The sequence below is a fragment of the Asterias rubens genome, chromosome 7, assembly GCF_902459465.1.
Source record: "Asterias rubens chromosome 7, eAstRub1.3, whole genome shotgun sequence".
Classification (NCBI taxonomy): Eukaryota; Metazoa; Echinodermata; class Asteroidea; order Forcipulatida; family Asteriidae; genus Asterias; species Asterias rubens.
Genome location: NC_047068.1, coordinates 4,537,338 through 4,550,564, shown reverse-complemented (window position 1 = coordinate 4,550,564; position 13,227 = coordinate 4,537,338). Strand labels below are relative to the sequence as shown.

General features: G+C 37.1%; 1 protein-coding gene across 1 annotated transcript in view; it reads right to left on the bottom strand.

The window, feature by feature from the left end:
• Positions 1-13,227, bottom strand: part of LOC117292332 (neurogenic locus notch homolog protein 1-like) — a 57,743-nt gene that overhangs the window by 30,025 nt on the left and 14,491 nt on the right. Inside the window, exons 6-14 of the mRNA XM_033774357.1 lie at positions 12,015-12,128; positions 11,060-11,173; positions 10,705-10,818; positions 9,702-9,815; positions 8,359-8,472; positions 3,990-4,100; positions 3,276-3,389; positions 2,562-2,675; positions 443-556 (exon numbers count right to left, since the gene is read on the bottom strand). Coding sequence (XP_033630248.1) covers positions 443-556; positions 2,562-2,675; positions 3,276-3,389; positions 3,990-4,100; positions 8,359-8,472; positions 9,702-9,815; positions 10,705-10,818; positions 11,060-11,173; positions 12,015-12,128 — 1,023 coding nt within the window. The remainder of the gene's footprint in view (positions 1-442; positions 557-2,561; positions 2,676-3,275; positions 3,390-3,989; positions 4,101-8,358; positions 8,473-9,701; positions 9,816-10,704; positions 10,819-11,059; positions 11,174-12,014; positions 12,129-13,227) is intronic.

Genomic DNA, 13,227 nt, shown 5'->3' with positions numbered 1-13,227 from the left:
TTTTCCCACATAGTGTTTAAAACTGGCCAAGCACATTTTTATTCCCATTCATAAATACCTTTATCAACTTTTTGGTGGGAAAAAGGAAAAAGAAAAAAAAAAAAAAAAATTATAATTGTTCAATGATTTCTATCAACAAAACACCCCTCCAGCTATGAAATGGTAATGCCCTCTATTAAAAACTCCTTACAAGGAGCTTGGTGTGCACGTCGCACGTATCGCGTGATGTGGCCCAGGTGTTACAGCCGTTGCTCACGACCACTAGGAATGAATAAACTGTATTATTTAGCACAGGTGCAAGCTCTTGTGTCCAGCCCATGTTTAAACACTTTTGGCCATGTCTTTATCAGCCGTTTAATCACACCAGCGTGACATAATCTCAACCAATCAGAATAAATAAACTGTCTGAGGTATTTATGAATATATGATTAAATGCACTTACCTAGTTCACATCTTGTACCAGCAAAGCCAGTGGGGCATGAGCAGACATAATTATTGACTCCTTGACTGCAAATACCATTGTTCACACATGGGTTGCTGGCACATTCATCAATATCTAAAATAAAGACAAACACAAAGACAAGGATTCAAATGTCTTCTTTATCACACCCAAAGATGTTTAGCATGGGGACATGTTTGTTAATTACTAAAACTAATGCTAGCCTAATAACTTACTTGGTAACAAGCAATGGAGAGCTGTTGATAGTGTAAAACATTGTGAGAAACGATTCCCTCTGAAGTAACGTAGCATTTGAGATAGAGGTCATTTCTCCCTAAAATATTTGAACCTGAGAATGACTCCTCCAGGCCTAGAGCCTTTCTCAAGCGTCTGAAAGCACATAAATTTTTGTGTTTTTTCTTTCATTCTTTTCTTGCAACTTTGGTGACCAATTGAGCCAAAATTTTCACAGGTTTAATATCTTATGCCTATGTTAGGACTATTGTTGGACTTTGATTATGGCGGTATTCCTGACCTCAACAACGCATGATGAGCTTACTAGTGCAGTCCTCAGTCAAACAGAATCATACCAATTATTTAAAATATCCATGGTCACCCACATAAGGAACCTCCTCCAACAAATAGGTCTTTTTGTTCACATTAATTAAATGTATAAAGATAGAATAGCTTACAACAATGATGGTCTTGGGTGTGGCTCAAGCTATCCGAGCCAACCCTTGGATGTGGCTCAAACTCCCAGAGCCACGCCCTTGAATGTGGCTCAATCCCAGAGCTACACCCTTGAAAATGGCTCAAACTCTCAGAACTACACCCTTGGATGCGCCACTGATGTGCCACTAATTACTAAGTTAGTGCAGTTAGTCAACCTTGCCTCAACCTTGCCTAAAGCTCCCAGAGCCACGCTATTAGGTGTGGCCAAACTCAAGCCGCGCCTTTGGATGTGGCTCAAACTTCCAGAGCCACGCCCTTGGATGTGGCTCAAATTCCAAGAGCCACACCCTTGGCTCTGGCACTGATCATGCTGATCAGCCACCGATTACCCAATTAGTGCAGTTAGTCAACCTTGTTGTTTTCATACTATTCAGAAGATTATGTAAAAAGCAGACACTGCAAAAAAGTATCAATTATTAGTATAAATAGTTGAAATGTACTTAGTTCTCCACAGCAAACCTTAGAGATAAGAAAATGTGATGATAATATAACATCAAAAGCAATATGGGTTTAAACTGCTGGTAAGCATTGAGCACAGACAGAGTATAATTTCAAGCAGGCCAAGTTTGATAAAGCTGTTAAAGCAGAATATAGGCCTACTGCTCAACAGTCAGTTTGGCACCAGTCACAACAACGTTAACTTAACGTAATTTTTGCTGGTACCCTATTTCTGTTAAGCAATATTTTTCTGTTCTTAGCGAATTTGTTCTTGCTGACAGGCTCTTTGAAAATTGAGCCCAGATGGCTTCATTCACATTCAATTAACTGACGAGGATGAAGAAATGAGACTGAATTGTGGGAGTGACTTGTTATGGATTTGCTATGTACACGTATGATGATGATAATGATGATGATAATGATGATGATGTCCTTCAAATTTACTCTTATATTTCTGGAAGTCAAATATTTCTCCATGGATATAAACATTAAAATATGAACCCGGATAAGGGATGTTTTCTTGAAATTGGGTTAAAACAACAACAAATTTATTGTATGGATTTGAACATTCCTTTTTCCAGATTAACATGCCGGCGCTCTACCAACTGAGCTATCTAACCCCATGCTGGCAATGTTGTGTTTACAAACTCTTTGTTATTCCATGTAGGGCACTATATCAGGACTGCTTGTTACGCCCTTAAAATAATGAGTATATTGATGAGAAAATCTGGGCTCGGCCTGGTTTAGGGTGGGATTCAGAGATACAGTGTAGAAAGAGCTTTGGGTATATCTTTCATTCTGAACACTAAAAAAACCTGAAATTTTTCTGTGAAAATTAATGAAAACAGAGAGAGATGAAGAATGATGTTAGTTAAGGAATGTCTTGTTGATTAGTGCGAGGTGAGACATCTGCAGATGATGATCGATGATTTGAACGGATTTCATTTTTTACCAAATTCACAGTTGCTTCCCTGGTATCCACCTAGGCACTGGCAGAGATAGTTGTTGATCAGATCGACGCACATTGCACCATTCTGGCATGGTAAGGTCGCACACTCGTTGATGTCTACAAGTAGCGAGGAGAATTGGGGTTTAAGGTGGTTACTGAACAAGCACAAACATATTAAGTGCTTTTGTTTACAGTGAAGTGTGCCCTTCAAGTAAAGTTAATTATAAGCTTACAAACTGTAAAGATGTTTTAGTGATTCTGTTGCAAACTACTGTTTAATATTGTCCTTATACAAATTGTTTTTTATTGTCATTGAGGATGCCAACATGACTTAAATTGCTTATTGAATTGAATTAAATACTACCTTTAAACATTGTGTTCATTATTTTAATTGATTTGGGGTCGAAAAAAGACAAATTTACTAGAGTGGGATTTGAACCAACAACCTCCAAATTAATTTCGGTACAATCATCACAAACCCACATATCACTAATGTTTATTTATTTTATAACAATTTTTGCTGACAAATTATTTTTGTGTAATTGTTTTACTCATTTACAGCACCTTGGCAAGAAATTTTTGAAGGGAATCTTTCTACGATCATTATCTTTTAACCGTATAAGTTTAATGTAAATCCATGGAACTTTGTGTTTTAAGTAGTACAAAAAGTACCCAAACCCTTAAATGGTAAATCAACACAGGGGGAGGGGTATTTACTTATGTTGCACAGTGTGCCGGTATAACCAGGATGGCAGGTACACAAGAACATGTTGACTTGATCTAAACAGGAACTGCCATTTAGACATGGGGAACTTGCACATTCGTCGATTTCTGTCAAAAAGGAAAATCTTGCCATTATTAAAAGACATTTATAGTACACCCAAATCTGATTCGACCAAAGTAGGGGCAGAATCTTTCGCCCTTCAAGCCTCACTTTGGTTGATACTGATTTGAACTAGATAGAGGAGAAAAACAACATGGTAAACAATCATATGATAGAGGAGAAAAACAACATGGTAAACAATCATATGATATGGATCTATACAAACTAAGTACATGGGTAAAATTATCTCGTTAACTATCAATCTAGACCAATTCCAACACACAGGATCTCCTGCTTAAACACAGCTTAAAATCCCATCCAAAGAGAGAAGCATTTACTTAACTATTGCAAAGCCCAAAATTTGAACCCACACAGCTTTGAGAAAGGCAATTCAATGTTCACTACCTTAAGGAGACCGAGGACAAAACAGAACAGGGAAAACAAAGGGTCTCCATAGGGAAATTCTAATGACAAAGAATTTGTGTACAAAGTCTATGAGAGGTTCTTAACTACAGGGGAAAAGGTAAGAACAAAAAATTGTCTCCACAGGAATGCAATAAAAAAAAATATGTTCACTAAGCCACAATTATCTGACAGGCATGGTTTACCTATATTACAGTCTGAACCGGTGTAGCCTGGTCGACAGTCGCACCTGTAGTCATTCAGTAGATCAACACATTGGCCATTCAAGCAAGGATTGGAGGAACACTCGTTAATATCTAGGTGAGGAAGTAGAAAGCAAAAAAACAAACAGAAATGTAAAAAGATGTAATAATTGTGTAGGGATAAAGCCTGGTTCATACTTCCTGCAAATGTGAATGCAAAGCGAGTTTTTACATCACAGGGCTGTCTTTGCAGCAAATGTTTTCGAGCCCAACTTGCTGATGGTTTGTTGCGAATTTGTGACGTCAAAATTTGCTTCGCATTGCATTCACATGAAGTATGAACTGGGCTCTAAGAATAGTATTTTGGTTTCACCTTTCACTGATGGGTGTTATTAGAGGCACTGCATACTCAGTGCTTTCCACCGAGTCCTGCAAAAATAGAACTTCAAATGCCAGGCATACTACATCTCATGCGGGGCCCAATTTTGCAAAGAAATTCTGCTTGAAAAATTGCTTTGCTAAGCAAAAATTGAGTGGGGGCACCAGTCAAAACAATGCAAACTTAATACAATTTTGAGAGATAACCTGTTTTTCACCAAGTAATACATTCCTGTGGTTGGTTAGCATATTTTGGTGCTTACCACAGGCTCTATGAAATTGGGTCCTGCTCTAGAATGCAGGGGTCATGGGTTCGAATCCCATCTAAGTAGTATGCCTGCAGATTTGTTCCCACAGGACTCAGGAATGCACCGAGTATACAGTGCTTATCACACATCGATGTTATGTGAAACCAAATTGGTGTCAGACATTTTAATTGCAGTTTAGTCATCAAACTTCTTCAAGATTTCAGAATTTCATGAATGGATCAGCAGGATAAAAGCAGGATAAATCAAATTGTTCACTTTTAAACAAATCCGTCTTTTAAATTCATTTGTATGTTACTTTGACATGCACTTTAACTACCGATGATTACAACAAGATGCAGAATTTCAATGAAGTTCACAAATTTTTCTACAAAGAACTGAATTTCTCAAACAAAGTTATATCTGGTATGTAAAACTTGAGGGGGAAAAAACGAGTATGAAAAGAAGCATGCAAGTAAATTATGAAGTAGTCCTTAAAAATAATAATAAATATGCACTTGATTATATGTACACACGATGCAAAATGATTCCAAGCTGTTAGTATTATTATAATTATAACAAGCAATTATTTGCCAATAAAAAACACCCCTTCATGATAGTTGTTAGTAGTGCAAGTATAAATTCACCACAAACCAATAATTAAACAAAAATACCCCACAGCTTTGGGGTAGTTCATCTGACGTGAGATTGTTTGTATTCCCCTGGACAGGATGCCAGTCCATCGCAGGTTACTCCCTAAATCTCCCCAGTACCCATTTCAAATCCTGGGTGGAGAGAAGCATTTATGATAAAGTGTCTTGCTCAAGGACACAAGTGTCGTGATTGACCAGGCCAGGATTCAAAGCCGAATTCTGTAAATAGCAGAACTTGAAACCACCCCCCTAGACAACTTAGCCACGATCGACACCCCACTAAATACTTCCTACTAAATATTGAATGTTTATTCATAAATACCTAAGACAGTTTATCCATTCTGATTGGTCGAGAGGGCATCACGAGGGGTTGTTTGAGGGATGATATAACACCAGTAAAAAGTGTTATAACATGGGCGTGACACGTGCTTGCACCTGTGCTTATAAGACATTTTCTTCGTTTCTATTGGTCGAGAGCAACGGCTGAAACAGTTGTGCAACATGACGCGATACACGCGACGCGCACAGCATCTCCTTAAAGGAGTTGTTTACCTGAGGGCCTTACCATTTTATAGCTGGAGGGGTATTGTGATGAAATAAATCATATTTTTTACATTTATTTTACCTTTTGATCAAAAAGTGTCGATGTCTTTTTACCGAAAAGGTATTTATGAATAGGAATCAAAGTGTGTTGAATCAGTTTTCAACTAGTGGTTTAAACCCGCCGAGGCCTGGTTCTTGATAATTTACCTTGACTTTGTCTCGGTAAAATTATCAAGTCCAGGTCTCAGCGCGGGTTTAAACCACTAGTTGAAAGCCTCTTCACCTACCATTGGTTCCCTTATTGTAATACAGCAATGAGAGCAAACAGGCTTTATATATATATTTATTGACCAAACCAACAGCGGACGAGCCGCCAATTACAGGAAAGGATACCAAAAAAAACAATAAGAAATATTCATATAGCCTATATAAAAACAATCTGATATGTACAAAGTTAACAATTAAAATAGAATCATCTTAGGAAAGAAAATTAAAGCATACATTGAAGCAACAGTGTTTAAAAGCACTAGACATGTTTGGTAACTAGTATTGTAACTTGGTGTATCCCAATATGAATGACATAGCAAACCTGTGAAAATGGTCACATAGCAAACATGGCTCAATTGGTCATCGATGTTGCAAGAACATAATGAAAGAAAACAAAATCCTTGTTCCACAAATTTCTGGATTTCAGGTGCCTTATAGGCTTCAGGCCTGAAGTCTTTGAATATTTGAGTGAGAAATAACCTCTTTTTCAAAACTATGTTACTCCAGAGGGAGTCGGTTTTTTTTACAATCTTTTATACTATGAAAAGCTCTCCATTGCTAAGTAAGTTTTTATGCTAAAATATATTTTGAGTATCTACCAATAGTGTCCAGTGCCTTTAAGTATACTATGACATGTCAGATTGAAATGGGTTAAGAATGACATGTTATTATATTAATATGTAGCACAAAGTCAATGATTAGCAAAACAATGTCTGCGCCTGATGAGAAGATGAAAATGTGAACATATGTGGTGAAAAATATGAATCATGAAAATATTTCACAGCAAACCAATTGTCAAAATTTAGGTTGAATAAAGCAGAAAGGGTGTTACAGCGGAATTTTATTTGAAACAGTGATGAAGTCACATCCTGCTTTGGTGCTGCAGGTTTTATATATTATGGTGTGGATAAATAGGAAGAAAGCATATACATGCATAAGTAGCAAACTTGGGGGTACCACCATGTGTTAATCTTTTAAGTGTGAGTTTTGGCTCTGAAAAGAGCCGGTGTGGTCTTGACATTTCGAACAGTATATTCTGCTCGTATTTAGGAGAAAAGAGATTTACACATGGTTGTACCCGCAAGTTTACTATTTATTTTTAGTTTTTTTCCTATATTTCATAGTGTTTCAGCCAATGTTGTGGTTATATTCCAATACAGTTATGCCTTGTGCTCTTGACTAAAGCAATGCATTTTTTGGAAAGCAAAATGTATCAGCCAAAACAAGTTTATAGGTATGTATTGATTACTGTTGATCACTTGCCAGAAATAACTATCCGGAAGTATAGCATGGTTTTGGCAAAAATTGTGGACACAAGTAAAAACACTGAAACTTAAACAGCATTTTTGCTGGTAACCTACTGAGCAATCATTATCTTTGCTTAGCAAATTTTGCATACTTGGCAGTTTGGGAATATTTGGGCATGGTGTTTTGAATTTGCTATAAATCCAAAATGTGCTGCCTATTGTTATTTAATGGTAATTAAATAAAAAGGGTGTAGTGTGTAAAATACACCCAGACACCCTTCTTGCAAATGAAACAGGCCTTTTCCAAACCTATGGTTGGGCTCCGACTTAGGCTCTCTCATACATTTTTCCCCAGTGTGCATTTCACATGGCAAATGGAGCCAAAAGGTGAAGCCTCCGCCAAGATTTGAAAGAAAAAGGAGCCTGGGTGAAAATTCCACTTGAAACCAGTTAAACAGTCAACTGGTCTTAACTATTTCAACTTGAATTAACTGGTGTTCAACCGGTACATGATGGATTCAACTGGTAGCTCAACTATTGCAAAAGAAACCAGTTGAAACCAGTAGTTGCCAACTGGTAACTTGGCGTCAACAGGAACCACTTCAATCCAGTTACAAATTCCCAGTCCAACTGGACAAGGTGGGACTGGTTAACACCTTGGGCCAATTTCATAGAGCTGCTTAAGCAAAAAATTCCTTAAGCACGAAAATAGCTTGCTTATTATTTTACATGTGACTGGCCAAAATATCATGACGTATACATTGCTTGTGACTGGTACTTTTTAGCTGTGTTTACTTAACACTGATTTTACTAAGCAAGGACTTTTTTGCTTAAGCAAAATATAGTGCTTAAGCAGCTTTATGAAATTGGGCCCTGTTGAACTGGTTTCAACTGGAATTTTCACCTGGGGCAGGATTTGGAAAGCACACTTTTTATAGTTCTGTTAGCACACCTCCTGCTGTAGATGAAGGAAGTTATGCAGTTAGTATGAAGGGTGAAGAATACAATGTGGATATTAAGTATAGGATGAGATGGGTACCAGTTCCACAGATGGTGTCCGTGTATCCGGGGGCGCACTGGCACTGATACATGTCAATGAGGTCCAGACATGTAGCTCCGTTCTGGCAGGGGTCTGGCATGCACTCGTCAATTTCTATCAATTAATCAATCAATCAAGCAATCATTCCTGAGAAAATTTTAAAAGATGCACTTTGACTATTGAACTTAATTACTTAGATCAAAAGTAAATTTAAAAAGATGCACTTTGCATGACTACTGAACTTTATTTCTAAGATAAAGCGTGTGAGTTATTATACTTGGGGAATGCCATGCATAAAAGGATCACACACTTTAAGAAACAAGTTTTTTCAATATGCTTCATGTGAATAAAAAGCAACTCACGAGTCAAAGACCTGTAAGTTGTTTATTTGAGCACATTTCATTGTACTTTTCATGTGTGAAAATTTAAAACAAATATATCAATATGTTTGTGCAATAAATGAATTCAGTCATAAATAATGATAATGCTATAATTGTTCTATGCCTAATTCTTCACACTACATTGTGTGTGCATTATTAAAAATTGTCTTCAAATGAATAAACGTCAATATAAAAAACAATAAATAAAAGGCATGCCACTTTAAATTAGTTTGACCTAGAAGTCAACCATATTTTTTGGGTTTGGTGAATAACTCATTCTGGATTAATGTAAACAAGACATGCAGTTTTAGCTTCAAAATATTTGTAGTGCTCTCATTTGTCTTCAAATGAATAACAGATTTATTCAAAACCAAAAAATATCAACAAAAAGCATGCAATTGAAAAGATTTTTGTGTAGTGAACAAGGAATTGGTATTATTAGCTTCAAATATTGTGTATCGCTCACGTTTGAAAACTTTGCAGATTTTTTCAATATCTGTTACTATCTAGAAATTGTCCATTTCAAATTTTACCATTTCTAACACCAAAAACATTTTCAACAGTTTTTCTTATATGTTTTTTTTTTTTGGGGGGGGGATGTGGTGGTAATTCTGTAAGTCTTGGTGTTTTGGGGTTCAATTTTTTAAACCAGACATCTTTTTATATTTACAATTCGCCAGACACACAAGGCCTGAAGGCCACTTCAAGGTGTGGGCTACAATCACCTATTTTTTCATGGGCCATTGCTACCTACTCCTTGGGCTGAAACAGGGTCACCCCCTTCACAGTCCATGAACGGATGTAGGCTTGGCTGGTAGAGCAGAAAGCACAATCTCCCCAACTACTTCCCCTTACTGTTTGAAAGTGGCTGGGATTAGTTTGACTTGCTTGTTTAATCTGATGGGTTATTTAGGGAACTTTTTGCCAGCACTTTTTTAAGGCACACACAGAGACTCCAATTACCTGTCTCACATCGATCACCAGTAAACCCAGACAGGCATGTACAGCGATACTCATTGACCAAATTTGTACATGATGCCTGATTTAGACATGGCGAACTGCTGCACTCATTTATATCTGCAAACAAAAATGACATTTAATGGAGCGAAAAAGAAAAAAGGAAAGAAAAGTGAAGTTTAAAACCATTTAAGATACCAAGTAAAACATAAAACAAATAGTTGTAGTTTAGAATCAATTCAGATCGCAATAATAATAATAGTTAGTTCATAATAATAACCAGTGTAAATAGAGAATGAGCGATGGCAATCTCCATTTGAACAACATAATATATAGTGTCCCTACATGCTCATTTTACAATAGGGGAATAAAAGAGTGACAACTCTCTCTCCTAAATGGTCATTCGAAAAAGGCAGAGTTAGGGCCGTGAAAAAAAAGGCTGCGCCAAACGTAATTTTCTTTATTACCAACCACGACCCTGCAAGGTTTTAAATGCCCATTTAAGAATGTGTCACTACTCTTTTATTTCCATTCATAAATACGATCAAGTCTCTGGAGTATATTCGAACATTTTGAAAACCTTGAATCCAAACACACACTGTCTGACTATAATGTAAAGAAAAACCATTAGAATATGTGTGAGAGACTTGCACAGAAGAACCTGAACACGGAAATAACAAATTGATCTAAAAACAGTTATGACAATTCAGTGTCAAATTAAAAGTGAAACAGACATGACAAAGGGACCCCATTGTCTGAAGGCAGCCTACATCCACAGCTTCTGAAAAATGCAACGTGATGATTATACAAACATGACGCATACACCGTCAATAAATCTGCGATGTAAAAAAACCTTGTGTGTTAGTATTTATAGGCACTGGGCCGAAATGTCCAACACTTGTGGCCTTTTTTTGTTTGTCAAGAATATGACGGCCAAGTATACACAATTTGTCGTGCATCGCTTATGACCCAGCCAATTTGAAAAACAAATCATTTCAATTCAACATACCTCTTTCGCACCTTAGGCCATCAAATCCTGCAACACAGGTGCAGGTAAATGAATTAGTAAGATCGTTGCATAAGCCTCCATTCTGGCACGGATTTGAAAAACATTCATTCACATCTGTAGAGCAAAAGGAAAAGACATGGTGCTAATGGTCAGGGCCCAATTTCATACAGCTGCTTATGCAAAGATATACGCTAAGCAAAAAAAAATTATGTTAACCAGAATAAAGTTACCAGCCAAAATACCATGACTGCATAGAGTTTCAGCCCCTACATGTATGACTGAGCTGGGTCCAATTTCATAAAGCTGTGCACTTGATGATACTTGTTACTGGTTATTATTGAAAGAAGATACATACTTGTGTCACAATTGATGCCGACATATCCAGGATTGCAGACACAGGAATACCGGTTACGTTCGTCGTTACATAATCCCCCATTCAGGCACGGCGAACTTTCACATTCGTTGAAGTCTAAAACAAAGAAAGTTGAAAAGGAAATAAGTTACAAAAACATGATTGCTTCTTTTAAAAATGCTGGGTCTGGTTTTTGGCTGATTTGACCTGAAAATGTGGATCAAAATTTCAAATATCCATTCTGTTATACAATGTTGACCCTAGCTGAGTCTGTCTTGCAGGCTAAAAAGAAAGACTCTGCTAGCCTTTTTAAGAAGGGTCGAATCTTCAAGCCACTACCTATCTTTTTCATTCAAACCATAGGTCAATTTGGTTGGTAAGCAGTTTGCAACAGCTAATGCTATTTTGTATGTTATATAATAACTTTCGATTTATATAGCGCCTAATAACTAACACTTAATTCTCTAAGCGCTTTACATTAGTGCCCTGGTCATAGGGCCAATAACATCCCTTTTTAATGTTTCTCAGCTCCCTTGGGAGTATACAACCTGGGCAACAGTTTATATCGCTCCAAAGGCTTTTTCATTCACAATATCAACCTCTACCCTCGCAGGTACCCATTTATTCCCCTGGGTGAAGAGAAGCAATTATAGTAAAGTATCTTGCTCAAGGACACAAGTGTCACGACCGGGATTCGAACCCACACTCCGGTGAAAACGCACCAGAACTTGAATTCGATGCTCTTAACCACTCGGCCATGACACTCTATATGATTACACATGTTTTAAAAGCCTTATAATGAGTTATCTGGTCTCTTGAATGTTTGGTTGATAAGTCTTTTTATGTCAAAGGGAAAGTATAAGTTTGCTTGGGTCGAAATTTGGGCCATTACAATTTTGCAAGTAATGTTATCGACATAAAACCATGGTATGGCTGTAACCTCTGGTTTGACACCTACCTTCTCCACACGTTGGTCCTGTATAGCCATTGACGCATTCACATATGAAGAATGTGCGTTCATTTCTACAGTTTCCCCCATTCAGACACGGGTTACTCTGACATGGGTTCTTAACTGCAAACAAAACGAATGGCACCCACAAAAGTATAAATAAACACTCATTAAATTAGTTCATCTGATTAATAAATCATGGATTAATATGAAGTAACACCCACATTAATAATAATAATAATAATAATATTGAGTTTTTATATGGCGCCTTAACAAGATCACAGCGCTTCACAGAAAGACCTAAGCAAAAGCTTGACTGAGCAGAAATAGAAAAGAGGAAGGTTTTTAGTTTGTTTTTCTATGTCTGTATGAAAGGAGCATCTCTGATGTGAACAAGGAGTTTATTCTATTCCCCGGGCCCTGCTGTGGACAAAAACTTGTTGCCTATACTATGAGATTTGATGTTAACATGATAGACAAGAAGTATCAGATGAAGACTGACTACCATTACTTTGTTTTTTGGATTACAAGAAAAAAGAACTTCGTAATTCATAAATAAATACCTTAATGCGGAGATGTATATGTAGGTGATTTTTTATTTTGGTTGGTTAACTACTTTAACATGTCTGCTAAGCAAGATTTTGTTGTGTTTAGCAAGTTTTGTATGCTTACAGGCTTGATTTAATTGGGCCCAAGACTAGAAGCATTATGTATGGTGTCTGACTGTTTATGCCTCACCGAACCAAGGCTGATCAGAGGCAACAGTATTATTTGATTGAACCAATAGTTCTTGCAAAAGTTAATTAAATTGCAATTCAACTATATTTCCTTTGATCATGTTTGACGGAATTTGTGTTCAATCGAGTGTGCCCTAGGACTTTTACACAAATTCAGAAATAATGGTTTGCCGAAAGCTTTCAAGAGCAGAAATTGTTTAAGTAGCTTCACGTTTCAATCTCAGTTGAGTGTTTCTCAAGGTTAAAATGAACAGAAAAGCTTTAAAGAAGTCAAGGCTAAATTTGTGTACTTTCTTTTGTCCATGCTACATGTGTTTTCATGACATGGGTCAATTTCACAAAGATAGTGCTAACAGGACTAGACCTAGGGACTTTTGAAATTGTTAAAAACCTAAGGCTAGTCCTACATGTACATTTAGTTAGGATGAGTAACATCGCCCCTGGTCTTGGTGCCCATTCACTGTAGACTTGAAGAATTTGCAATG